We start from the raw sequence: 27,428 nt of genomic DNA, 5'->3' as shown, positions 1-27,428 counted from the left end.
CCACGAATGACAGTCCAGGCCAGGTGGGGATGGTGAGGTGGGGCCACAGGACAGAGAAGAAATGAATTCCAACAGACAATGTCCAACTCTCTGCAGTCAGCTCTACGGGGTGTCAAGTGGCCAGCCGGCGCTCCCTGTCGCCTGGACCTGAGAGTCAGTGGGGGCTGGGGTCAGACCTATTGGGGTGGCTGGGCCTGAGAAGGCCTGCTGAGGTTGGATGGGTTTCAGTGAGAGGGTAACGGGGTGACAGAAGCAGTGACATGGAGCCAGCCTCTCCCTGCGGTAGGGACAGGCAGGCCCAGCTGCAGCTCTTCTTTCCCTGGGAGCTTAGACACACCAATCCTAAACCAGGCGTGTGGAGGAGGGAGAGAGGAAGCAGGGAGCAGCCATTCACATCTGGACCATTCTTAGCACAGGAAGCCACTAATTAAAGATGTTATATAGAAAACTACATGTACAAAAAAAAAAAAAAAAAAGAAAGAAATGTAAAACCCAAACCAACCAAATAAATCAAAGACAGGCAGGAAAACAGCGGAGGGTTGAGTTAAACTCGACTTGGTGCTTCGGGAGCCCCTCCCACTCCGTGCCTGGGCTGGATCTTTTTTCTAGAAGTGAGTGAGAAGATTGGAACTCTTTTTGTATTATTTTCCTTTTCCTGTTTTTTTTGGCCTTTCCTTTCCTTTCTCTTTTCCGTGGTCTTGGGTGCTCCTGGCCCTGTGGGTGGATGGGTGGTCAGTTGGCCAGCACCACAGGCTGGAAGGGCTGGCTGGGATACTGCATGGTGTTCAGGTTGTAGCTGAGGCCTTCCACGAAGGGCGTCTTCTCCAGGAAGAGGTTGTTGGTGCCACCCCCAAAGACCTGAGCCATGTCGAAGGTGCTGCTGTTGCAGGTGCCGGCCCCGCTGCCTCCAAAGGGGGCTGAGGTGCCACTGCCCTGGCCATCGGCCCCATCAAAGAAGAGGCTGGGTGAGCCACTGCCGCTGTACACGAACTCCTTGGCGTTGGGCGAGAGCTGGGATTGCGGCGCAGGGTTGGCGGCGATGAAGTTCAGAGAATGCACAGACAAAGAGAGGCTCTTGTGTTTCAGCAGGCTGTTGGTGGGCGAGCGGGCCAGGCGAGGCTGCTGCTGCAGCGGCTGCTGGCCACTTCCCCCACCGCTGGCCACGCCCCCACCGCTCCCTGCCCCGCCACCCTTCTTCATCTTGGTGGAGCCAAACTTGGTGGCAGCAAAGGAGGCGGTGGTGAAGGTGATGGGCTGGGCAGAGCGGGGAATGAAAGTGGGGCTGGGCGACTGGCCGAAGGATGGTGATGGGGAGTTGGATAGGGAGCTGTCCTGGCTACCGATGGGCACAAAGACCTGGGCGTCAGGGTTGAAGCTGCTCTTAATCTCCTTGTCCAGCTCGGGGGCCCCACAGCCCTCGCTGTCATCCAGGTACAGCACTTTCACAGCCCCCTTCTCGCCAATCTGGTAGGACACCTCGAAAGGGTCAATCCAGACGCTCAGCTCCTCAGGCACGTTGGCCCGCACGTCCTCCACTGCCAAGCCACTCCGCTTGGCAGCCAGCTCCACCACGGGGTCCACTGTCTCCCCAATGTGGACACAACGGAATCCAGAGCCCTTCAGCGGCTTGTCAGGGTACCAGTGTCCCTCATACTTCTTTTTCAAGAGTCGCTCTAGCTCCTCGCCGAACAGGTCTGCACGGCGCCGGGGCAGCTTGTTGTACAAATAAGAGATGATGAAGTTCAGGGCCACTTTGATCTCCAGCTGCATGATCCTTTCCTAGGCTATCAACGCAGGGCAGCACGTGCACAGGCCACGGGTGGTGGCAGGAGATGCAGGGGGGCAGCCTTAGGCTCCAGATGGCTCTGGGAAATGAGAAAGAAGGAGAGGGGCACCATGAGTAGATATGCAGAGACGGCAATAAACAGAAATGAGCACCAACTGCCAAGGACCCAGAAAATAGCACCAGCTTCAGGTCACATGAAAACCGGGCAATGAGTAAGGTAGGCCAAAGAAAAAATGATGCCTGTGAGTGATGGTGCTGGCGAAGAATCCTGAATATTCTGGACTGCTAAGTGAACGAACAAATTTGTCTTGGAAGAATAGCCAGAATGCTCCTTAGAAGCAAAGATGGTGAGACTACGTCTCATATACTCTAGACATGCTATCAGGAGGGATCAGTCCCTGGAGAAGGACATCAAGCTTGGTAAAGCAGAGGGTCAGCGAAAAGGAGGAACGTCCTCAAAGAGATGGACTGACACAGTGGGCTCAAGCATAACAATTGTGAGCATGGCGCAGGGCCAGGCAATGTTTCATTCTGTCGTACGTAGGGTCGCTGTGAGTCGGAGCCAACTTGATAGCATTTAACATCAACGATAACAGATCATGTAGATCCCGTTTCTGCCCCACCAGTGACTAGTGTTATTGCCTGACTGCGGGCAAGTTAATTTTCTTTTGAGCCTTAGTTTCCTCATCTATAAAATGGGCTATCATGAAGATTTAGCTCAAGGATGTAAACTGTATCACGCTGTACCTGGCATGTAGTAGGCATTTGATAAAATTAGCTTTATTTTTAGGTAATTCTAAGGAAATAAGGGTGCTGTAGTTCTCACCATTTTGTGTGTACAAATGACACACACAAAAAAATCAACTTCCTAATTCAGCTAGAGAAGGGCTGGCTCTTGCTAACTGTTTCGGCAATGTCTTGGTGGAGTTGAGTCCCCAGACTGTCACAGGCCAAGAGATAAGTTTAAAATCTTTAGTCTCCCTCCTTACATGGAAAAGGATACAGCTGATTGAACGGGAAGTAGCACTGCCAAATTTCCACAGCCAATTTGTCCTTCTGGGCTCCATGGGTATGCATGCCCTCTTCCCCAGTCTAGGTTGGCAGAACTGATTTAGGAACTCTACAGTATAACTGGGGCTTGCATTTCCATCCAGAGAGCCTCCAAGAATGGAGACAAGAGCACAACCCCCAGGAAGAAGTTAAGATGTGTCAGAACCAGAGATGTGGGCGTAAGGGACCCAGGCTGCCTTGGCCTACACAGCCCTGCTGCCTCTCCTTTTGTCTCATTCTCTGGGGCACCAAAGGCTGCCCCAGAGAATGAGACAAAAGGAGAGGCAGCAGGGCTGTGTAGGCCAAAGAAGTGTTTGCAGCAGCACTGGGGTGGCCTGAGGCACTCTCTAGTTTCTGGCTAGAGTGTTGGTGCCAAGGGTAGCAGAGGGAAGACATTTTCCACCACCTCACAGCCTCCAGCTGGGGCCCATCATCACTCAGTCTCCCAGGACCTGTCCCACCACCTGTCCTCGGCATTGGCTCAGCTTTGTCAAGTGTTTGGAGATCTCTGGAGAGAAAGTCTGAGATTGTTATTTTGGGATTCTCTTGCTGCCAGATCCCACTGAGGTCAGAAAGGCTTACTCCCTACGTCTGGGCCAGCCTCACGTCTAAGGAAAATGATCTGTGAGATTCCAAGGGCAAGTGATCCTAATCTCCTCACTTTCTCCCAAAGGGTGGCTCCTGGGCTCATGCTCGAAGAGAAACTGAACTGAAAAGCACCGCTGCTGAGGGGAGGCAGGCCCAGAACATGTTCCTGGCTGAATCTTTGGGCGCGGCAGTGCTGAGCTCAGCACGAGATGGGGCTGATCCACGATCAGTCAAGGGCATCTGTCCTATGAAAGGCTTGGGGCTGGATTCTGATTCAAATCCCTGCTGGGTCCAGTATGGAGCATTCCCACCTTGAGGATCTTGAGCTTTCTGAACGCTTGGCCCAAACCATTTCTCGTAACTCTCAGGTGTGGGGCCACTGTTCCCAGGGACATTTTTAGGACTGAATCCTCAGAGTAAGATCCCTGGGATGAATGTATCAGAGAAGATGCACTGGATGATTATGGTGGCAGTAAAGCTAAAAGTACACACAGTGGCCAGACCCAGTCCAACCCCCATATCAGGTATGAGGAAACAGAGGGTCACATGGGGAGGCAGCGGAGGTGCCCTGACCAGGGCCCTCCCTCAAACCCTCCACAGCATGATCAGGACTCAGGAAATCCCCCTCTCCTAGCCTCCATCACAGACTTAATCTCCAAGTTTCTTCAAATGTCTATTCTCACCATAGGTCAATTCCAGGGTCCTTCAAGGTTTCACGACAAGAAGAATGGTAGGAACAATAACAGGCTCCCTGTTTACGAGGATCGAGTTCACCATCAGATAAAAGCTAGCCACCAGGTCTGCAAGCCTTCTCTCAAGAATGGAGATTTAAAAGGGCCACAGCTGTCCACTAGAGGTGTCTGACATACCCAATGCCGTCAAGTCAATTCCGACCCTATAGGACAGAGTAGAACTGCCCCATAGGGTTTCAAGGAGTGCCTGGTGGATTCAAACTGCCAACCTTTTGCTTAGCAGCCATAGCTCTTAATCGCTATGCTACCAGGGTTTCCAGAGGTGTCTGATACAGAGAAGACTAAAGAGTTGTCAAGAAACTTGGCACCAGTTCCCGAGAATAAGGCTGGAATTAAAAACAGTGTTTTCAAAGTGTTCTCTAAAAGTAAAATCCACTCAGACTCAACCTGTAACACTCCCCTCATGCCACCACAAGGCCTCTTAAAATGTACCTCTCAGTATAGGACCCAGACCAAAGGGCTATACCGGGTGGCCTCCTCAAACTTTGCCACATGATTGCTATCCAGGCCAACCTCCCCCAAACGGTTCCGTCCTTAAAATGAGAGCCTTTTAAATGCAGGCCAAACCATTGGGAAATAAGCTTCCCACCCCCAAATACAATAGGGCCACTGTCATCAGCCCTGCCTAGCTAACCATTTTCTGCAGCGTAAGCAACTAAAGCTGCTCACCAATTTATACCTCAGTGATGCTGTCACACAAATAAGTAAGTCTATAATGCCACCTTCTTCACCTCTTTAATTGGTGAACAGGCCAGGCTAGATAGCTATGGGGTGGAACCTTACAAAAATGCTGGACAACCAGAATGAGATTTTCTGCTCTATCAGCTCAGGCTCTAATTCTGACTTCAAGAAGCTTATAGAACAGTGGATTACAGCACTGGTGCTGTCTTGTCTTTGGCTAAAGACAAGTAACCATTTGGACGAGTTTGTTCTTTCTGATGCTATGGAAAAATTTTTGAGCTCATATATAAAATACCCACGGAAATGCAGTGAGATTAGAATGTTTAGAAACAACAACCCTTCAGTAAAATGAACAAGTAGATTCAATTTAAGCAGGCCAGAGAAGACCTCTGAGATCTTTTCCAACCCTGACTCAAGTGCAAAAGACCAAAATGGTAGTTAAAAAAAGTGTTTAACAAAATGTACTTTTTGTCAATATTTTTATAAGTTGCAAACGTGAAACTAAATTCCGTTCAATATCATGAGGAACCTTACCCTCCTTCACGCGTTTACTGCCAGCAATTAGAGAATAAACAAGAGTGCGCTTACACCTGGATTCAGGTCCCTCGTGACTTTTTTTCTTATGTGTTGACTTGTGTTTTAACGAATAAAAGCCTAGAGATCAACAAAGATGGGAGAAGACGAGCGGGCGTGACGCTGGGAAGACACCTCAGTCAAAGCAGATACGGCAACAGATTCTAGCGAGAACTTCAAATATAAGGTTTTTCAGAAGAAAACAATTGTGTTAAAAAGGGGGTAAAGGAGGCATAGTGATGAGGGCATCTATCGGGCACCCAACCAGTACCTATCAAAATATGCAGACACCTCACAGTCCTAAACATCTCAACCGTCCTATAAACCAGCCACCACTGGATTCAGAGGAGGGCTGGAGAGAGGAGTTGCGGGGGGTGGGGGGCGGCGGTAAAAGGGAGTTCCTCAATTTTAACGAGTGGGTAGTCAGGGGTGCCCCAACGCTGCCCGCTGCCGGGGGAGTGAGAGCCGGAGTCAGATTGGCGGGTCGGGCCGCACCCTGCAGGTCCCGGGGCGGTGGCCCAGCCGGGCGGGTGTGGGCTGACCGCCTTCCAGGACTGGTGCCGACTAACTGCACGCACCACCCCGCCCACAGCCTCGCACCATCTCCCCAAAACACAGATTGGGCAAGCCCGGGTGTGACTACAGGGCTCCTCCCGACTACGAAGGCCCTTTCTAGGGCACGGCAGGCTCCTCGGAAGCCAGAAGACTTGACTGAGCCCCATTGTGGGCGGGGAGGCCGGAGGCGAAGGCGCGCTCTGCACTCTGGGAATCCTAGTTCTCAGACTCCTCAGCCTCATGTCGGAGCAAGTGACCTACTTTCCCCGCACACTGCGCTTCCCTGCATGCTTTGCGAGGGCTCAGCAGCTGAACTACGCATGCCCGGTAGGGACGCTGGCCGAGGGTCGAAGAACCGGGGAAAAGTTTCCGATGCACATGCGCGCTGTGGCGTACGGGCGTCCCCGACTCCCCACCGCCCATCGCTAAATACATTTTATATAAATTCTGCCCTTAAGGCCTACTCCCCGTAATGTATCACCCCACTGTATCCATGTCTCGGCTTCGCGAGACGGTGAACTTTTCCCCAGTCCCCGCGTCCCCTGACCGCTGAATTAGGGATCTGCTTCTAACGAGTTTTTCCTGGGTAAGGGGTGGGCGGCACAGACAGGTCACCTCGCATCCCACGCCCGAACATCCTGCTGCTCAATCCAAATTCCGGAGGCCGGGCTGTCTGGGTCCGCGGTTGAATTCAAAGAGAAACGAGCCTTTTCACCAATGCCCAGCGGGCTGGGCTCCAGCACCCCCATGGCCAGGAAAGGCAGGAACTAAACCCAGTTATCCCGTCCTTTCGGCCAAAGAAACTCCCAGTTAAGCTGTGGGGAGGCGCCGGACCGACAATCAGGAGGCCCCGGGCCAGCAGGCCCAGGGCTCACCCCACTTCGAATCCAAGGCCGAGTAACCAGACCCGGGCGAGGGAAATGGGAAAAGGCTCCCGGTCGGGCTTTTCCTCTGCCAGGAAGAAAAAAAAGGTCCATCTGACACCTGAACAACATCTAATGCTTAAAATTCTGGGCTTGTGAGTCTCCTCCCACTGCAAGGCCCGCTCTAGGACCGGACTCACCAACTCTTCGGCAAAGCTCCCTACGGGGTGTTAAACCTCCCTAATCCTTCCTCCTACACAAGCTTCTTTCTCCCTCTGCTTAAGAGGGGGATGGTGGCAGGCGCCCAGGGAAGCAATAGGAGAGTTTCTGTGCTACGGAGAATCACAGTCAAAGAAGGGGGACCCACTCCTAGGCTGGGGTGGGGTGCGCAAGAAGGAAAAAAAGACAGAAAGGTTAGATAAAGGCCCCTCTGCTGGTCCCCAGGTTGAAAGCCGCTGTGTGGGCTCCTGGCGGTGGGGAGGGTCTGCACGTGGCCCTCCTCTCTAATCCCTCTTTCCCTCGCTGGTCAAGGGCACAGTCCATCCCCTAGAGGGAAGGCGAAGAGGTTAGAGTAGGGCTCTTCCTCCCAGGCACGGGCACCAAGACCAACCAGAACCCGCTTCCTGGTCCTGTTCGAGGAATGCTGCTTTTCCTACCCCGTTTTTCCTTAACACACGAAAGATAAAGACCTCAAACACCAAAATGGTGAAGCCTGGCTCAGCAGCCTGAGGCTGGTCGCCACTGACGGGTCCCATCGCCAAAAGGGAGGTGGGTCCACCTCCAGTCCTCAAGCTCCAAGGGGCCAGAAATGAACCCTATTAATAATTACTACCCCCTTCCCGGCACACGGAAAGCGAAGCAGAAAAACAAGGCCTGAATCCTCTCCTTCTTCTGATTTATTTAGCGGTGGGGGTTTCTATAGGGAACAAGGAAAACACTGCGAGTCCCCGGGGTACGAAGAACTGGGGTGCTGGTAATGAAGGACATGCACCCCACGCAGGAGGGGGCCATACTTGGACTTGGGCCTGGGAGAAGAGGGGGCTCTGGGATCACAGAGAAACGGGGTTCCAAAGGGAAAGTGGAAGGCAGAAGAAAGGCCAGCCAGGGGGAGGGTGACAGCAACGTGGAGCTTCCAGGAGAGCGGAGATGGAGCGGGGGCCGGCTGGGTTTCGGGGTGGCCAGGGGTGGGGTCCCCCGCCCGCACGCCCCCCACTCCCTCACTCACTCGGGTCTCCGCGGCGGTAGGGCGGGCGGCCGGCTGCGGGGCGGCTTCTCCCTCCAGGGTGGTCCTGGGCGCGGGCGGGGGTCGCTCTCCCTTCCTTCCCGGGCGCCGCCGGGCCGGGGGCCTGGATGCTTCCTTCGTTTAGGGTTGGGGGCGGATGAGAGGAGTGTGGGCTATGACTCTCAAGAATAATTCTTTCAGGTTTTGGAGGTCGGGCTCGGCGGCGGGGGGACGAGGGCGGACGGGCGGGCCGGCCGGCGGCGACGGCGCGGGGGATGGCGGAGCGGAGGGTGGCTCGTGTCGAGGGGCGAAGGACGGTCCGGGCTGTGGCTGGCGAGCGGTGCTACCCTTCTGGCCCCGCGTCGCCCGAGCCGCTCGCTTTTCTCCGGCTACGACCCGCACCTTCCCGCGCCCCGGCCCGAAGTGAGCAAAGTCAATGAAAAGTTTCACCCTTAGCACCCTGCGCACGGATCCGACTTCCCCACCCCTGCGTGATGCGTCCCTCCGCCCTGTAGGGGCGGGGCCGCCGCCGGGCCGGGACTACTTCCAGCCCTCCAAGCTGCTTAACCCCCGAGTGCGCGGCTGCGCGGTGCAGACCGGCGGCCTCGGGCATCTAGTTGCCGGTGCACAGAACGCCGCCCTAGACACCCCCCGCCCCCGGTGGCCGGAACCTTCTCATCTTTCAGATCTCAGCTCAAATGTCACTTCTCTGGCTGGCCGCCTCTGGCCAGTCTACCGCCAACCGCCTTCACCTCCCATTACTGTCGTTAGTTGCCCTCCAGTCCCCCGACTCACGGCGACCACATGTGTTACATACTAGAACTGTCCCGTAGGGTTTTCTTGGGTGTAATCTTCACGGAAGCAGTTCGCCAGGCCTTTCTTCTGCGGAGCCAGAGTGGGTTCCAACCGCCAACCTTTCGGTTAGCAGTCATGGCAAACTGCTTTTGCCACCCAGGCTCCATCACGGTAACCATGTTACTTCCTTCACGTCCCCATTACCACTCTCTGAAATGATCGGGCTCATTGTGTCGTGTTCCTGTAACTAGACAGTGAGCCCCAGGAGGCAGGCACTGGACTGCCTAGCACCGGCCAGACACACGGTGGGCGCTCATCTGTGTGACGAATGTCCCGGGGAGGGGGCGCTGCACCACTGGGGCCCCGGGAACGTTCTCCGCTGTTCACTCGGCCCCTGCCCCATTAGCGACGGTTTGCACGTTTATCCGAACCGTTCCCCTGAGGCCACCCCGACGTGTGCCTCCACTTCCGGGCCGTCTGGCCGTCCCCGCTGCGTTCGCATCGCCCCAATTACGGTCTTTTCGCGCGCGGGGAGTTGAAGGGACGACGCGAGCGCTGGAAAGGTTTCAGACCTAAACTCGGGTTCACCCGAGTCTTCCGAGCGCCTAGGGCCTCGTCTGGGGACCCATGACATAGCCAGAAGCGGAGGGGGAACCTGGGGCCCGGGGCCCGCTGACAGGGGTCTGCGGGAGGCGGCGGCGAGGCAGAGCCGGACGATCAGGCAAACGAGCAGGGCGCCACAACTGGTCTCCATTGCGCTCCGTTACCTCGCGGCTGGGAAGTGTAGCAGCGGCTCCGCGCAGACGCGCGAGAGCGTCCCCAGCCCGCCCCGGCTGGCGACCCCCTACGGAGCGTCAGAGAGCGCCACATCTCTCCTAGTGACAGCTCCCGCCAGCTCGGGGTGGCGTCTGCCCGCGCACGGGGCGCCGGCTGCGCACCCCGTTGGTCCCTTGGGCGGCGGAGCTAAGTCGCGCGCGCCCGCCCCCTGCCCGGGCTCTGGCCACGCTGGTCACCAGCTTCTTTGTGACCCTGCGGGGCGCAGACTTGAGGGTCAGTAGGGCTGTGCCCTGATGAGGTCACAGGCGGACGGGACTGCCAGCTGGCGAGGCGCAAAGCCTAAGAGCTGAAGTGTGCCGTCTCCTCCCTGATCCCTTCCTAGATCGCCCACTCTCCACCCCGACCTTTAGTCTCAGTCCAGCCGCTTGCGACCCAACGGCAGACGCCAAACCCACGTGGGGTGGCGAGATCCGCAAGTTTCAGCTACGACAAACTTGGTTTTTTTCCCCTCGATCACTTTTTTTGGCAAGGGCAGAGAGCAAAGACGGTGGGGCTGAAATTCGCTTTGGTTGACCGCAGAAGGGAAACTCCGCCGGCTGGAGGGCCAACTCCACCGGGACAGGGACGCAGGAGGAGCCGAAGCCTGGGACTCCCATCCCCCACACCCTGTACAGCCCAAGAGGCACCTCCAGGGACTACTTGCTCGTGCGTCAGCCAGTGGCTGCGCGTCACACACGCGCCCCTCCGCCTGGCTCCGCTCCACCCTCCTCTACCTCGCTTCCCTCCCCTCTTCCCCCGCCTCCACTTCCCTCTCCTCCCTTCCCTTCACGAGTTCTACCCGGGGAGCGAGACCCAACAGCCCCACTAGGCTCCAGAGAATTGAAGAGCTAAAAATACAGCTGCAGCGTTAGCAACAGCCTACCCATTGGTCGGAGCGCGGGGCGGGGTGCCGTCTGATTGGGTTTTGGATCTAACCGCTAGGACTAAGGAGGGGGACCGAGAGGGCCGAGGACGCCGGGCCCTTGCGGGGGTGGCGTTTGCGCAGTAGGGCACCGTAAGGGATGCTGGTATTTGTAGTCACATTAAAGGCAGTCGTGGAACTACATGGGTTTGAATTCCAGTTTTGCCACCTACTGTGTGATCTTCATTTAATAGTACTCGATTTAATGACAACAGATCTCTTTTTAAAACATCAAACCTCAGTTTCCTGACAGAAAATCGTGAGGTTTAATATAAAGTCGCGTGAAGATTAATTGTAAGACTGTATGTAAGGCCTGGCCAAGTGGTTTCTATACTTAAAAGGTAACCGTTCTGGCCACACTGCGTCGCGTCCTACATATCCTTCCAAGGCGGAAGGAGAAAAGTGAGGGTGAGTTGAAAGGAGTTCTCCTGCAGCATCTCAGGAAGGACGGATGGAGTCCAGATGTGGGGATAAAGGGTAGATGTGTTCCACCAATCTGTGCAGGCTGAGGAAGAGTGGCCCCAGTCCCTAGGAGGAGGAAGGCTTTTATTCAAATCTCCCTTGCAGTGCTGCAAACCCATCAGCCCTAAGGAGCATCACTAAAAGGGAAGCCGAGAAATCCAGGCTCCTTGGCAAACTGAAGCTCTGGGTAAAGGGCTCGCGTAGAAATAGGAAAAGATAAAATAGAGGGAATAAAAGGTAATCACCCTCCTTAATTGCTGATGTCTCCATTTATCCTGTGGTTTTTCTCTCCTCAACGTGTGATTTCATCTTGTCAGGGCTTAATTGTGAGTTGAATTCCTAGTCAAGCATTCCAGAGTCGCCTCCCTTTTTGAATAATCGTATGTTGAAAGGCACACATGGTGCTTTCAAAATGGTGAGCTTGAGAAGTAAACATGTGCCAAGGGAACACTGGCTGGGCAAATTCTCAGAGAGGAAGCAAGTTCTGCCTATGTTTTTGTGCTTTGACAGGTCAGGCTGGTTGTAATTGGCCCCAATTAACTAATTCTCAGGGATGAGTCACTCATACACAACAGGCCAGGGCGAGAAATTTCGTATTGTTTCTTTGAAGTTATCCCCAAAACAGTTTCTCCATTTGATTCGTTGGATCCACTGCTCTAGATGGGCAGCAGCAAAGACAGCCATAGCAAAACTGGCTTTGGAAAAGAGAGATTGGATGCTGAGGGCAAATGATTGGCTGTTCACCAATACCACTGTGAGTGAATTCTAGTAAACAACGTAAGTGGACTAGCCTATCCTTTGCTAAGACCCTAAAACGCAGTGTTCAAAGAAAGTAACATTTTAGCCTTGGTGGTGGTGACCAGCCACTGGGGGGGATAGAGTTGATAAGGAGGTCAGTAAATGGGAAGAGATGGCAAAATTGAATTCCCCCTCCCTTTTTTTTTAATGGCAGGAAAATCCCAATTAAGGCAAAGACCCTTCCACCTTGTTCTATCTCTTAGCTTCAAACTACTATTAAGAGCTAGAGGTTAGATTAGAGTGACACACAGTCTCTCTGAAATTTAGTCAGTTCAGTTTGGGAAGTTAATTATCTTAATTTAGAAACTGCTAATTGGCAGGCCAAGGTCCACATCTGAGGATGTATTTTGGCATATGCCATAGTACAAAATTTTTAAAAGAGTTGCCAATATTTAAACATTGGGATATTGCACAAAAATAACTTGCCACTTGTCCTAAATTCAAAAGATCTGGTAACACTAGCCATTCAAGCTAGTAACAATTGTCTGGAGTTGAATAGCAGCTGTCTCCTTTAGACAGGGCCTGTGTTCTCTGGTTCCCCAAGGTTTCCACTGTCCCCTATTGTCTCTCAGACACTGAGGCCTAGGGTGACATACCATTTATCATCATGCTTGAGCTATTCTTCTTACACCCATCCCTTTTCAATTATATTCCTTAGGCAGAGTCCTGAGTTTGTGACTCCCTTTTTAGTTCAGTGTAACAAGTAATTGAGTGCCTGCCTACTGTGCGCCCTCCAATGAAGGGTGAGGCAAAAGAAGCTCAAGGACCATATCATCTAGTTCACCTTTTAAATCCTGAGCTGTGATCAGTTAGTGGGGTCATAAAATCACTCAATGGATTTCAGCCAGAAATTTTAGAATAGAATGGGATAAAAATATTGAAGTACAGTAGTAAATATTGTTTCACGAAACTTGTTTTTGTTAGATATAGGTACTTGGAATGAAAATAATTGAAGTGTGTGAGAGGTTGTGGGGTATGAAGCATCTGGAGGCGGCATGAGATGTCAAGATGCTGGAAGGAAGAGGTAGAGTTGGCCGACTGAGGTAAAGGTGGAAGGGTACTTCAAAGGAAACAGAGGCAAGAAGATAGAAGTACGCAGGGATGGACTAGAGGGCACAGAGTGAGAGAGGAAAAACCCTGGGAGTAAAGGAGGATGGTTCTTAGAAGTAAGGATAGCAAGACCTTGGCTCGCTTACTTTGGACACGTCATTGGGAAGACCAGTCACTAGAAAAGGACATCATGGTTGATAAAGTGGAGGGTCAGTGAAAATGAGGGAAACACTCAATGAGATGGATTGACATAATAGCTCAAACAGTGGACTCAAACATACCAACAATCACGAAGACGGTGCCGGACCTGGCAACATTTTGTACTGTTTTATATAAGGTCGCTGTGAGTTGGAGCCAACTTGATGACAAGGGAGAGAAATTTATGTATGAAGTATGGACTTATTGTATAAGAACTACCATTTATATTATATAGTGCCTTTTCCAGGAAGGGCACCAATGTAATCCACACAATTTGAAGAGATAAGCACTATTATCCTTATTTAATAAATAAGGAAACAGAAGCACAGAGAGACTAAATGACTTGCTGGTGAATAGCAGTGCAGAATTCAAACGTGTCTAAACTTATAAAAGCCGTACATTTCCCATTACACCCCCCATTCTTTAAGCAAAAGCACGTGATAAGTAGTTTTTGAAGGGAGATTAATTTGACATGTGTACAGTGTATCTGAGTGAGAAGCTGGAAGTACGAAGACACTCATCCTTTTTAGAACCTAGAACTGAGTATGTAGTGTTGTTGTTAGGTGCCGTCAAGTTGGTTCCGATTCATAATGATCCTGTGTACAACGGAACAAAACACTGGCCAGTCCTGCCCCATCCTCAGAATTGTTGCTGTGTTTGAGCCCATCGTTACAGCCACTGTGTCCATCCATCTTGTCAAGGGCCTTCCTCTTTTTTGTTGACCCTCTACTTTACCAAGCATGATGTCCTTCTCCAGGGACTGGTCCCTCCTGATAACATGTCCAAAGTAAGTGAGACAAAGTCTTACCATTCTCCCTTCTAAACAGCATTCTGACTGTACTTCTTCCAAGACAGATGTTTGTTCGGCTGCAAAAACCTCTTTAAAGTGTTAAAAAGCAAAGATGTCACTTTGAGAACCAAGGTGCGCCTGACCCAAGCCATGGACGATGGACCACGAATAAGGAAGAATGAAGAACTGATGCATTTGAATTATACTGTTGGCAAAGAAAAGTGTGTACTACATTGAATACTTATTAAAGGAGTAGCGACAGCAGAAATAGTAGTGATAATCCAGAAAGGGGAACCTTAGTTTTCTTAGGCCGACCATTAAGAGTTCGATTATTTCAACTAGACCTACATAAAAAAAAAAAAAAAAAAAACCACTGCCATTAAGTGGATTCGAATGCTGACCAGCAGGTTTTCCATAGGTAGTGCTTATTTGAAAAATGGAGAACGCTAGACCATTCTGACTTTCTGTGGTGATATACATTTGGCTGACATTATTCTCAGTCTCTTCACAGAACTATATACTCTTGGGAGTTAACATTCAGCTTGTAAGCAGTATTTTCTCAGCAGAGCATTTGGAAGTATCATTATCCTAATTTTTAAACTTGGAAGGGCAATATCCCAAAGCCCAAGGTAGACAGCAATTAAGGATTTGAACTTCAAGACTCTTTATCCCAGGTGTTATTTCACTCATTACGTTCTATTCCTCTTTTGGTCTCTGATGATCACAAAGAAACAAGCCAAGGATGGCATTATGAAATTAGGTGACAGAGGAGAGGGCTGCTGAATTTACTGGGCTAAGGTTGAACTTGCAGATCCGTGTGGAGGGGGCATGCCCTTGGAGATGCTACTGGGTGTTCATCTGGCACTCCCTCACAAAGTCTTTAACGCTGGATGTGGGCACGCTCAGGGTGGCATTTTGCTGAAACTTAAGGAGTGGCCTTTGAGACATTGGTAGATGCAATGTGGACTAGGGTGCTTAATAGGCAATTGGAAAAAATATTTCTGGTAAAATAAAGCATTTGGACTTATATGACATATTAAAACTAAAGTTACTGTGGAATTAATTACCAATTCTAATTCTAATCTGAACATGATCTGGTTTCTGCCAACTCTCTTGACATATCCCAACCCCCACCTGATTCTTTAGTAACCAGTCCCCCGTAGAACTCCTCAAACATGCTCGGTCTAGCACTTTGCCTTTGCTGAGACTGTTTTCCTGCCACCAATGTCCTTATCCTCCTCCTCCCCCTTTGCCTGTAGGCTCCAACATACCCTTCAAAGCCCAGTTTATTATCCAGTTTTCATCACTTCAATTAGTCGTTAAATAAATATAAGCACCTGCTATACGCTGGGCGGAGCAGGCTTGGTTCCTGCCCTCCTGGCGTACAGCCTAGTAGGCAACAGTCAATAATCACCAAATGCTATGAAGAAAACATACAGGGTGCTATGTGGGAGTGTAAAAAGGGGAGCTGACTTAGATTGGGGGTTGTGACAAGCATCTTTGAGGAAATATTTGGCTGAGATCTAAAGGATGAGTAGGAGTTAGCTAAACAATAGGACAGGGATTACAGAGGGGTTTAGGGTAAAAAAGCACTAAGACAGGAAAGCAAGCAGCAGCAGCTTGAGGAACTGAAAAGCCCCACTGTCCTAGAGGCCATTAAGGTGCCTGGCAGGTGATGGTAAGGCTTTTTATCCCCTGCCTTAGGGCTATGATCTTCCCCCTCTTCCTGATGTACCCTCAAGCTGGGCCAAGAACCTCTGTGTACAGTCTCTGGGTTATGCTGGAATTATCTGTTCCTGTCAGGTTCCCTTAGTAAAATCTTTGAAGGCAGAGATTATTTTAATTCAATTTTGTACACTCAATACATCATAAATATTGACCCAAACCAAAACCCTGGATAAGCAGTGAGGAGACTCTCATTTCTTTCCTTGGCTTTGCTGCCAAGTTGCAGTGTTACCTTGGGCCATCAGGACTCACAACCTCTTCTTAAGACCCAGCGTCAAAGACCTGCTTGGCTTGATGTCTCAAACTATGACTGTGTCTCTTAAGGATAACTTGCTAATTACGTCTAACCAATTGCCATCGAGTTGATTCTGACTGATTGCAACCCTACAGGACAGAGCAGAACCGCTCCATAGAGTTTCCAAAGAGCGGCTGGTGAATTTGAGCTGCAAACCTTTTGGTTCGCAGCTGTAGCTTAACGACCATGCCATCAGGGTTCAGCATGTAGAAATTACACAGAGTCCAGTCAGGGTAAGGAAGAGGAGTTATCTCTTAATCTGCTTAAAAAAATACAAGCCTTCTCAAAATGAAAACATCCCCTCAATGTTAGTAAATAAGAGCTTTATGAAACAAATCAACTAAGTTGAATCTTCCTAACTCATCAATTTGATTTAATTTTGTCTCAGTCCCTTCACCATTACTAGAAGCCACCACTTCAGTTTAAAAATAGCCAAGTTTTCAAAAATGACTTTGGTTTATCTATACATAATGAACAGTATGAGTGGTTTTGAATTTATTCCAGTGGCAGTAAGAGGACGAGGTCTTAATGAATTCCTCTTCCTCTCATTTGAATCACACATTCTTGGATGACTAAAATAAATTCCTAGAGTTAAATTTAAATGAGGAAGGTGACCAACTACCAGAAAATAAACACCAATTTTATTAATATGATAGCAACAGAAAGGGTTCCTAATTTCTCAGAAGAAAAATAACATGAAACCAGCACCACCCGGTAAGCTTTACAAGATCCAATCCCTTGTTTATTGTTCGGACAGCTCCCCACCACACCCTAAAGATGTTTCATCAAGGGCAACTGCCATCCGGGCTGCTGTAAGATCACATTTCCCACTGTGGTGGTGAGGACAGCTTCATAGGCAATGCCCCAAACAGAAGACAAATGATATTATTCCTCTTTAGAGGCTCTCAGTGTAGAGAAAAACATCCACATGGAGAACAGAGGCTTGTGTCTCAAATTCAAGAAAAACCAACTAATCTATCAATTTCTCTCTGAGACAGTCTGCCAGAATGCTCTACGAAAAATCCTTTTCTGTTCCTACCACATGTCCGGGTGAGGGGAGAGGAAGGGGGTGGAAAGGTGCCAGTATACTAACAGGCAAGTCTGGTGATGTTCTGGGTTCCAGTGCCTTTCTGCTGGTGGTCATGGGTGTCTTCTCTGGCAGCTGCAGCAGCTTGATGGGGGGAGGAAGGGACCACCGGCCAATCACCTCTTTTTGAAGCCGTATTTTTTGCGTTCATAGAAGAGATCAGTCTTAGAGCTCCCCAAATTGACAATCTTTGGGCAACCATCTCTCTGGAAAACAGAAAAATTGATAAATGGTTAAAAGTCTTTTAGGCCTGAATTGAGAGGGATTAAAGATAAAAATTAGGTCACAGAAAGAACACAAGTTAAACTCATCCTAGTATTCAAAACCCCAATAAATGGCTTTGCAATTGTGTCCAAACACCCCTACAACTCCTTAATTGGGAAGTCCGCTCAGTCAGCACTGTCTTTCCAATCTCTTGACTTTTGAAGCTTCTGGATTAATGGCTTAGCTGTTCATTTCACCAGTCACCCTATTCAGTCAGTTATCAAGAGTTTACTAAGCACCTAGAACGTGCCCAGGGCCTGCCGACCCTCTACCCAGTGACCTGCGATTACAATTACACTTAGAATGTTAAATTCTAAGCCTACTTCTGTTGCTAATCTGATACGGTTGAGGTAGAATCTGAGACTCTTAAAAAATACGCAAAGGATTTTCTTCAAGCGAAAGGGAGACACAGGAATGATCTGCAGATTCAGCTCCCTGGCCCTCCTGCATAGAAGCACTATCCCAAGAACGGAGAGGATCAGAAAGGAAAAACTCTGAAGACTCTAGGAAATAGGGCCTTACGTTTTAAGTACCATAGGTTTGCTGTGTCTTTATTAATTCCCTGAATTTGACGCATGGCCTCAGGGAGGTAGTGCCCCTGCCTAGAGATGGCTGTTGATGGTCCATGCTTTGATCTGTAATGACATGCTCCCCTGGCCATTCTGGGAGCTTGAGTGGGTTCACTGAACCTCTGGGAAGCTGTTCTCCAGGAATCATGACTCCATCAGTTGATTTGGGATGATGGGAGGAAAACTGGGTAAGTTGGTACTGGGAAAAGCCTTCACGGGTCTGATGATTATTTTCCACGTACCAGGTATTACGTCAAGAACTCTCATCCGTGTAGCTTGGTGTAATCAGGTAGCCAAGGTTCTAGGCCAAGCCGTACCAACGGCTGGATGAACTTAAGCCATGTAACCTGTATTTAAGGTCCTGTAACAATAAGGTAACAGCTGCCTCTCCTGGCCTAAAAAGACCTGATATTAAGGCAGACAGCGCTCTAAGCTTTTTATAGATCCTATGATACTTTTTTAGTTTTTTTATGATACTTTGTGGTATGACGATAGCCTAATTTGTGCCTTGCTGACTTGCTGTGTGACCATGGGCAAGTCCCTTTGGGCTCATATTCCCCAAGTGTAAAGTAAGAGGACCGAATCAGGTCAGTGTTTACACACTGTATTTATAGAGCCTGAGATTCCTGCTAGACACCAGGTGATGGGAGGACCCATCCCTGAATCTGCACAGCTCTGTTCTCACTCACTGCTTAGGTTAAGATGGTAGGCTCTAAAGCCAGACCACATGACTTATGATAAGTTACTTAACCTCGAGTCTCAGTTTAATCACATGTAAATGACTATAATGGTAGAACCTGCCTCAGAGAATTAAAAGGATTTAATGATTTAACAAACACATTAAGAACAGTGCCTGGCACATAGTCAGCCCTTAATAAGTTTTAAGAAATTGCCAAAAAACAGCCAAATACTAGCGATTTCAAAATGGCTCAACCACACACACGTGCGTGCGTGGCTTTTATGGAAGATACTTTTTAAAGCTAGGACTCTACACGTTAAGAAAAATAAAGCTGAAAACCAATGCATTAGATTATTAGATCCTCCCTAGCTTTATGTGACTTCACTGCACTCTCTGACTCCATGTTTTCTTACCTAAACTCCCCTGCTTTTTATTTTCTCCACAGCTCCCTAGAGCCTCATGGTTGTTCTCAAAGTCTACCAGTGTTGTGAGAGATAGGAATGTGTGCACTGAACTGGCTGGCTTTTGCCGACTATGCCTGAATGGAGACAGTCTGAAAGAAGATGGACGGACTATCAAGAAACCTTGGAGGATGTGCACCTGTGAGCTGGGCTAGAGGATATTTTTGAAACACTGGCAATGTATGAAGGAGCCCTGGTGGTGCAGTGGCTAAAGTGCTTGGCTGCTAACCAAAAGGCTGGCAGTTTGAACCCGCCAGCTGCTTCATGGGAGACAGATGTAGCAGTCTGCTTCCATGAAGGTTTACAGCCTTGGAAACCCTATGGGGCAGTTCTGCTCTGTCCTATAAGGTTCCCGTGAGTTGGAATCGACTTGACGGCAATGAGTTTGGTTTCTAGTTGGCAATGTCTGATGACAGCAGCTCTGTATGCTCTCTCAATCCTCCCTGAGCAGGTATCGCTGACACAGATCTCCCCATTCCCAGCACAGGGGGCTTTTATTTCAGGCAGCTGTAGCTTGAACTGAATCCCACAGAAAGCATGTTTTATGGCTACTATGATTTCTAAAATTTCACAACAAAGGAGACACTAGACTGCCAAGTAAGGGGTTATAGTCACTCATCCACAAAAGCCACTGAGTACCTCCGATGTTTCCATTATACTAAGCACGTCCTTTTAAACGTTACCAGGAGAACTGGAAGCTGTACTTCTGGAGCGACCATCGAGGAGGAGAACATGCCTTTGGGTTTCCTTCCCGAGAAAGGTTGTATTTCAAGTCCACTTCTATGCAGGAAAGTAAGCTCTAGAAAGCTCACTGATGAAAACCCAGGCTGTTTCAATCAATACTTACAAAAAAAAACCCAACACAGACCATGTATGAAAATATACCAAGGGGAAAGTCATACAGAACTGAAATCTAGGAAAACCAATTAAAAAAAAAAAAATTGAGATCAGAAAAACACATTTACTTAAAATGGGTCTACATTTCTTTCTTTTTTTTTTTTTAAAATGTTAACAAGAAATTGGGAATGGGTGCCACTGGTGGGATCTGCTTTAAGTAACAGAAACTAGAAAATGAAATGTTGTTCACTCAGCAACTGTTTAATGAATATTTATGATACAAAAACCTGACAACATACAACAGTCTGGGACCCTAAGAGTATCGCATTACTCTATTTGAGGTTAAAAAGAAAAAAAACTCAAAGATCTCCAAGCACCCAGCACTCAATAAAGCCATCCATGAGGTGATGGGGTTTACTACTCTCCTTTTGCAGAGATTTCCCCAAAGCTACATACAACGTGTTAGTTGCAGAGCCAAGACTTGAACACAGGCTTTCTGTCTCCCAGTCTGGTGTTCTTCCTAACAAGGGAGAACATAGTTCAGGAAGTTGGAGAGAATGTTATATCTGTAAATTAACTTTGAAAAGTATAATTTTTTTTTTCCATCTATCCAACTGCTGTAATTGCTGTTCCCTTTTATGAGAAAGTAGTTAAGTGCTACAGTTGCTAACCAAAGGGTCGGCAGTTTCAATCTGCCAGGCACTCCTTGGCAACTCTATGGGACAGTTCTACTCTGTCCTATAGGGTCGGTATGAGTCGGAATCAACTCAACAGCACTGGGTTTGGTTTTTTTTTTGTTTGTTTCATGGGGAGCAGAGAATGGTAGAAATAACAAAAGGGAGAGGCAGATCCTTAACCATCTTGACAAAAGCAATGCAGTGAGGTGGTTAGGACTAAGTTCTTTGAGTTTGACCATGCGTTGCAACCAGGCTATATTGGAAAGAAAAACAAAACAAAACAAAAAAACTTTGCTATTACAATGATTTGTGATCTAATGTTCACCCCTACCCAACAAAATTTTACTGAGTATTTAATTTCTCTTGTTAGGGAGAAGTTTAATTATCTTAATTTTAGTTTAGCCTTTTTCCTTGCTGTTGGCTGCCACTGTCAGCCCCTGGCTCGTGGGGCCCCCACGTGTAACGACTACAACGCTGCCGGGCTGCACCATCCCCACGAATGGCTGCAGATCAGACTGCTGTGATCCACAGGGTTCTCACTGACTGATTTCTTGGAAATAGATCACTAGGCCTTTCTTCCTAGTCTATCTTAGTCTGGAAGCTCTGCTGAAACTGGTTCAGCATCATAGCAACACACAAGCCTCCAGTGACAGAAGGGTGGAGGCTGCACACGAGGTGCAGTGACCGGCAATCAATACTGGGTCTCTTAGACGGAAGGCGAGAATTCTACCACTGAACCACCACTGCCCTCACCTTTCTCCACAGGGAGACAACGAAAAAAGGCCAAGAATAAGAGTCAGGCAGACCTACGTTCTAGACCTAGATCTGCCACTTACTAGCCACATGACCTGGGCCAAGTTGCTTAACTTTTCTAAGCCTCCATTTCCTTATCTGTATCACATGGGACATTTGTAAAAGAACAGTCAGCACAGGACCCGGTATATAGCAAGAGCTCCGAAAATGTTAGCTACTACTTTTCTTCTTTTCTGGTCGGGAGATTTGGGAAAATGGTAAGTCAAAGGAGTAAAGGAATCAAGGGCTAAGCCCTATAAATACGATGCTGGCCTATAAAAAAACACACATTCGTCCTCTGGTAGCAATGCCCACAAATATTACTCCTGACTCCTAATTACTCTTGTGGCTTTGAAAAACTGTGAGAGGACCCAGCTTAGCTTACTGGTCTAATTCCTTTATAAATGATGAAAGCTGCAAGAAGAGAACAATAATGGGGTTGTGATGGTTCTAGGAAGATGTCTGCATAGGAAAAAGTCTCGGGGACATAATCTCCATGACGATCTATAAGGCTAAGAGGTGGATCGTGTCACTGGACTGCTTTGTGTTCCTTGGAAACGAGTGCTGAGTACATGTGAGCTAGATGCCATTTCAAATATCCTCAGAACATTCCTGTATAATGGGCAGTAGGGGAAGTACCATCTAGGATAATTCTCAGGGACAAAATGAGGCATGAAGATGCAAAGGTATCAGGTCACACACCACATGCTGACAAGCCAGATGACAATTAACATTAAGCACTGTCTGGTTGCAAAGATTATGTTAGGTAAGAACTCTTGCTATAGCCATGCAAAGTTCACGAAAATGTTGTCACTGATAGACTCTAGTTTAAGAATTGTTTAAACTTTCTCTTCCCTGCTGTTGCCTTAGCATGGTTTCACTGCTTATATTCTCTATAAGTAATTACCAAACACCTAGTACATATCAGACAGCCTGCAGGGTGGGTGATTTGTGGGGCATCACCAAAACGTCCTATCACGTTTGGACTACGTGCCAGGGATCGTACCAAGAACTGGAGAAAAGGAAAAGAAACAAACACACAATCCAAGGTCCTTGCTCTAAAGGAATTTAATCTAGCTGGCTGACCAGACCCACAGTTAGAAAAAGTAGGACATGACTTGACAATGGTGAAATACAAATGAGCGTTTAGGAGAATTATTTTTTTCGTTCTTTAGTTATGGCCTTTCTTATCTCCCTAAATAAAAGACTTAATGGTCTAAGAAATGGTCTTATCTGGCCTGATGTCACACTTAGTGGGGGAAGACAGGATCCAGATGCATGGACTGCTAAGGTGGTTGGGCTGTTTCTCCTCCACATGGATACATCTTACCGAGATGACTTATAAAAGACAACATGGTGTAATTGTGACACCACAAGGTTTAGTCAGACAGCCTGGGCTTGCCACTTATTAGCTGGGTGGGGGACTGTAAAATGGGAATGATAATAATGACACCCATTTGACATAGTGTGTGGAATAAGGGCAATAACATTAATAAAGTACCCACTGTAAGTTCACCAAAACATGAAGAATATTTACCTTTTGTCTTATCCTACACTAGGTAACCAAACCAAAAAAACATCTCATTGCTGTCCAGTCAATTCTGACCCATAGTGACCCCACAGGACAGAGCAGACCTGCCCCACAGGGTTTCCAAGGCTGTAAATCTTTACAGAAGCAGACTGCCTTATCTTTCTCCCATGGAGTGGCTGGTGGATTCCAACCGCCAACCTTCTGGTTAGCAGCCAAGCACTTAACCACTGTGCCACAAGGGTTCCTACTAGGTAAGCAGGTCCCCTCTATTAGTCCAATGGGACTGTAACATACTTCCTTTTAAAGTGTCCTAAGAACAGATGATGTGGAACATATGCAGAATAGATGTAGAATAGTGGTGGAATTTACCTTTAACAGAAGTGGAATAGACGATGTGCATGGATGATGCAGAACAAACACGGAATAGATGTGGAAAATATAAATTAAAAAAGTGTTCTGAGAAAACAAGTTAACTGACTCACGGGTTCCCCCACAACCCAGGGGGCCTGCTGCCAGTACTAATCTAAAGAAAAACGGTAGAATTTGTCTTTGGTGCTGATCTATAAGCCCTCTCTCCTGCCATTTGGCTCAGGGAGTTGAACATTAGTAACTAGCCACTGCGACTACACAATGCCAGGGAACAAAAATATCATGAGGCAGAACCACAATCAATGCTGCAACATTAAACCAAAGGCATTCTTTAGCTGCTTAAAGCTGAAACCAGCTCAAGTTGTCCCAAACTCAACTTTGTCACCATATCCACCCAAACAGCCCTTAAGGATAGCAGAAGCAAGAGATATGCTGAGTGGCTTTTATACAATATGGCCTGTGTTAGGACTTACAAATGCAGGATGTTGTTTCTGGGTAACAACCATCACAGGGAGACATCAAAGGAATAGAGACAGGGCTCTCCAAATTGCAGGTGTTGACAAAGAGTTGCTTCTCTGCACTTCTCTTGCCTTTTATTGAGCTACACCCAGTTTGGCTCACAGAGCTTGAAAAAATGATAACTTAGGTGATTAGCTGAACATAGTCATCTCTGCAGACCATAAAAATTTGCTGTGGATGGCAAAGCGTTACTAAATAAAAGGAAGGGTCAGGTAGAAAGCTTTGTGAACACTCACATCCTTCTCCTGGATGGTGCATTCCTTACAGTAATAGGCATCGGAGACTCCGGGGCCTCCACAGATCACACAGCGCCCTTGGTAAGAGCCATAATTACACTCATCACATATGCGCACCAGGGTACAGGGACGCACATAGGAGTCACAGATCACACACTTGCCATCACCTGTGAAGAAAAGTGAATGGAGTTATGCTCACCTGCAAGTACTTCCTCTCCCAAGTGCTTTGCCCTCCTTCAGCTATGGGTGGTGTACTAGTTTCTTTTGGACAGTGAGTTTAGGGCCCTTCCTCTACTTTGCCATTACCCAGTATCCATCTCAATCCCCTTAACACTTACAAAACATTAACATACATAAAGAGCATAGCACAGCCCCTTGTAGATAAACCAAAAAGACCAAACCCACTACTGCCAAGTTGATTACCACTCGTGGTGACCTTATAGGACAGAACAGTCACAATCCCTTCCTGAAGCCCCTCTCAGGTCTGGGGCAACCTGAGATAGTGCTTCTCAGAATCCTGACTCATAGTGTTTCCAAGGAGCAGCTGGTGGATTCGAACTACCAACTTTTGGTAGATGATAGCTCTATATAACTGCAGCAAAAAGACCTGTGTATGTTAGGTTGGGGGTCATGCTACTCTGGCGATTCTTCATATCTCAAGCTAGAGATTTCTGCAAAACCTAAATGCACTGTTTAAAATGTGCCAGTCAGAGTGGGGAGGTGGAAAGGGTCTATGGTTGCTGCCTGGGATCCCGTGTCCACATGCTTCCAGTCCCATCTACTCAAAGTCCTCTTTGTGGCACCGCTGGAAATACCCTTTCCCTGACTCCACTGAGTGGGAGGGGTGGGGGGGCTGGGAAGGCGCGTTCCACTCACATTTTTCACACAGTCTTCCGATGGCTGCAAGAGCAAAGAAGATATAGAGCACCATTAGAATTAGGGTTCTGACGAAGAGGGCTGGAGTGGGGACAATGACAGGGATTACAGGGAACTCTAACGGACAGTCATCTTATCCTCGTAGACCTCCATCCGAACCAAACCTACAGTCACGATCCCTTCTTGGGATCAGGGGCAACCTGCGACAGCCGTTCTCGGAACCCTGTCCCAGGGACCCCACCCTTGCCGCCCACCTCTGGCTCACAGCCCGCGCGCCCCGCTCTTTCCCTCCCGCGCGCTCCTACACTACCCCGCGACCGTGAGGTGGGAAACGTGGCGGCTCCGAGACAAAGCCCTAGAGAAGCGATGAGAACTCCCAACCTCCCAGCGCCTAACACCACCACCACCCAGACAGCCGGGGGCAGGCCGCCGCCTCACCAACTCCAGCCTGCTTGCGGCAAAAAATCAAGTCCGGGTGGTGTTTAGCCATAGCTCCCACTCAAACTTGCCACCGGAAGCTTCCGGAACTTCCGCCCGACCTTTGACCCGCATTGTTCCTGCCTCCTGGTCGTTATGACTGGTCCTGGAGACTTCCATCAGGCACTAAGCCGCGCTCCCCCTCGCGAGATCAAAGCCACTACGTTCCAAGAAGAGTTTCTGTGGTTGCTGCGGAAGTAAGTCCTGGCAGGAGCGCGAAAGTCCTAAAATGAGTACCTTTCCCAGATTTTGATGGAAGATATAGCCGAAATTTGTTTTTCGATAAAACATCTTTGTACAGGCATTTAATTACCGTAACTGTTTTTACGAGCGTTTTCTCTTCTCACGGGCCCGTTCCTAACACTGCGGCTCTGCCGTCTACGTTCGCTGGGCTCGGGCGCCTTTAGGGAGGCCCCGCCCCACCGCGCTGTGTTCTCGTCAGGCCACGCCCCCTGCCTAAGTCTTTAAAGTTGTCGTCTGGCGCGTCACTTTCACGCGACCTCATCTTTGTCAGTGCACAAAATGGCGCCTTACAGCCTACTAGTGACCCGGCTGCAGGTGAGCGAGCTCAGGGCCCTCAGGGTTCACGGGGGCGGGGTGCCTCCTGCTGTGCTTGCGGCCGTGGGCGAGGCGGGCCCGACCTCGGGCAGACTTTTCGTGTAGCGTCCCGGCCGTGGGCCCAGTGTCTGTGCCCGCCTCTCTGACGCCCGAGGTCAAGGCGTCCCAGGCTCTGTTAGCTGCCGCAGCCCTTTCCCCGCCCCCGGTAAAGTATAAGCACAAGCAGCGGCGGCCGAATGGAGAGTGCAGGCTCCTCTTTCTCCTTCCTGAGGACCGCACTGCCAGTTCTCGTAGGGTTTCTTTCCGTTCCTCAAGGTGAGGACAAGGTGACTGGGGGGGGGGGGCGGTCGTTGTAGAGCCCGTTAGGCCCAGTGCCTGAAGGGCTCACTTCCTATCTCAGTCTCAGAGACTTCCTAGCTAGGTCGCCCAGTACACTATTCCGTCCTTTGAGGACCCTGCGGAACTCACAGCCGAGAGTGCGCGGGGGATCTTTCTTGCCCGACGTAGTAAATAATAGTGACAATAGCAGTATCTCACGTTTGCCCGTGATTTCAAGACTTAATTCCTCATCATATCATTTGAGTCACGTCTAGCGAGATGATTATTCTCATTTTGATAGGTGGCGAAAGTGCTAGGAAGTAGGCAAAAGTTTCAAGAGTGTCACTGTCACTGTAGTGCTGTGTCCTGACATCTGCCCTCCTACCCCTCTGGTCTAATTCCACGTCAGCCAGCCCTCACAGACTGAGAAAAGGCGTGATGCTGGACTTAACGTTTGTATTTTGAAGAATAATAGAATGGAGTATTTTGTGCTCACAATTAGTTCCTTTTACAGTAACATATGGGAGGGTAATGAGGCTCAACAATTTGACCTTGACTCTCCCTTTGTGAACCGTCTAGAAAGTTGACTGTAACTGTGACTGCCAAATGTTTTTTTACCCCTACCTAACTTGACAATCCTTAAAAAAAAAAAAAGCCCAGTTACCTCAAGTCGATTCTGACTCATAGCGACCCTGTAGGACAGAGTAGAACTGTCCCATAGGGTTTCCAAGGAGCTGTTGGTGGATTCCAGCTACGGACCTTTTGGTTAGTAGCCAAATGCTTAACTGCTGTGCCACTAGGGCCCCTGACAATCTTTAGGAAGGTGTTATACTCAAAGGTTCAATGTCAGGGGAGTATTTTGTTAATAAAAATAAAGGAAGAAAGCACTCGTAGACATTCTCTGCAACCTTTTATGTTTAACTTTGTGAATACTTTTGAATCAAGTGGCGCAACTTTGATTATAGAATTGGAAAGTTGTGTGCTGTACTTTCAGGAAGCGTTGCGTTACTAGAAGTTATTTTTCATCACATTGGTTAAGTTTAGACTGTGGTTTAAGTATTATAAAATACTTCTCACAGTTTGGGCAAAAGCAAGGGATACGCACTTCATTATCTCTTAAGGTCTTTTGATTCTCTAGGTTGATGATGTGAAAATAGTTGTACAACTCCTGTTTTACCATGATGTATTGCAGTCAGGCAAGATTACTTGATAAGATAAATGATTACAAATTTATTGAGCATGGAAAAGAGTTTTCAA

General features: G+C 48.7%; 3 protein-coding genes across 6 annotated transcripts in view; 1 reads left to right on the top strand and 2 right to left on the bottom strand.

Annotated features, from left to right (window-relative positions):
* Positions 1-670: 670 nt before the first annotated feature.
* Positions 671-8,187, bottom strand: TOB2 (transducer of ERBB2, 2). The gene is made up of 2 exons (XM_010599306.3): positions 8,074-8,187; positions 671-1,865 (listed from the first exon to the last, which is right to left on the bottom strand). The coding sequence occupies exon 2, from the start codon at positions 1,768-1,770 to the stop codon at positions 733-735; it is 1,038 nt and encodes a 345-aa protein (XP_010597608.1). The 5' UTR covers positions 1,771-1,865; positions 8,074-8,187; the 3' UTR covers positions 671-732.
* On the bottom strand, positions 1,979-25,714 carry PHF5A (PHD finger protein 5A). Of its 4 annotated transcripts, XR_010321679.1 has the most exons (6): positions 25,609-25,714; positions 25,358-25,499; positions 24,819-24,899; positions 23,943-24,109; positions 23,661-23,812; positions 1,979-17,214 (listed from the first exon to the last, which is right to left on the bottom strand). XR_010321679.1 is itself a non-coding variant. In XM_023559890.2 (5 exons), the coding sequence occupies exons 2-5, from the start codon at positions 25,413-25,415 to the stop codon at positions 17,125-17,127; spliced, it is 396 nt and encodes a 131-aa protein (XP_023415658.1). In that variant the 5' UTR covers positions 25,416-25,499; positions 25,609-25,714; the 3' UTR covers positions 1,979-17,124. The 4 variants fall into 4 exon arrangements, 3 of the variants coding, with proteins under 3 accessions (XP_023415658.1, XP_023415659.1, XP_003419790.1); XM_023559890.2 differs by lacking the exon at positions 23,661-23,812; XM_023559891.2 differs by lacking the exon at positions 23,661-23,812 and having other exon boundaries at positions 24,819-24,842.
* The window catches only part of ACO2 (aconitase 2), a 60,725-nt gene continuing 58,979 nt past the window's right edge, over positions 25,683-27,428 (top strand). Inside the window, exon 1 of the mRNA XM_010599304.3 lies at positions 25,683-25,853. Coding sequence (XP_010597606.1) covers positions 25,818-25,853 — 36 coding nt within the window. The 5' untranslated portion in view covers positions 25,683-25,817. The remainder of the gene's footprint in view (positions 25,854-27,428) is intronic.

The sequence above is a fragment of the Loxodonta africana genome, chromosome 4, assembly GCF_030014295.1.
Source record: "Loxodonta africana isolate mLoxAfr1 chromosome 4, mLoxAfr1.hap2, whole genome shotgun sequence".
NCBI classification, from domain to species: domain Eukaryota; kingdom Metazoa; phylum Chordata; class Mammalia; order Proboscidea; family Elephantidae; genus Loxodonta; species Loxodonta africana.
The sequence above is the reverse complement of the archived record's forward strand: the minus strand, read 5'-3'. Positions and strand labels throughout refer to the sequence as shown.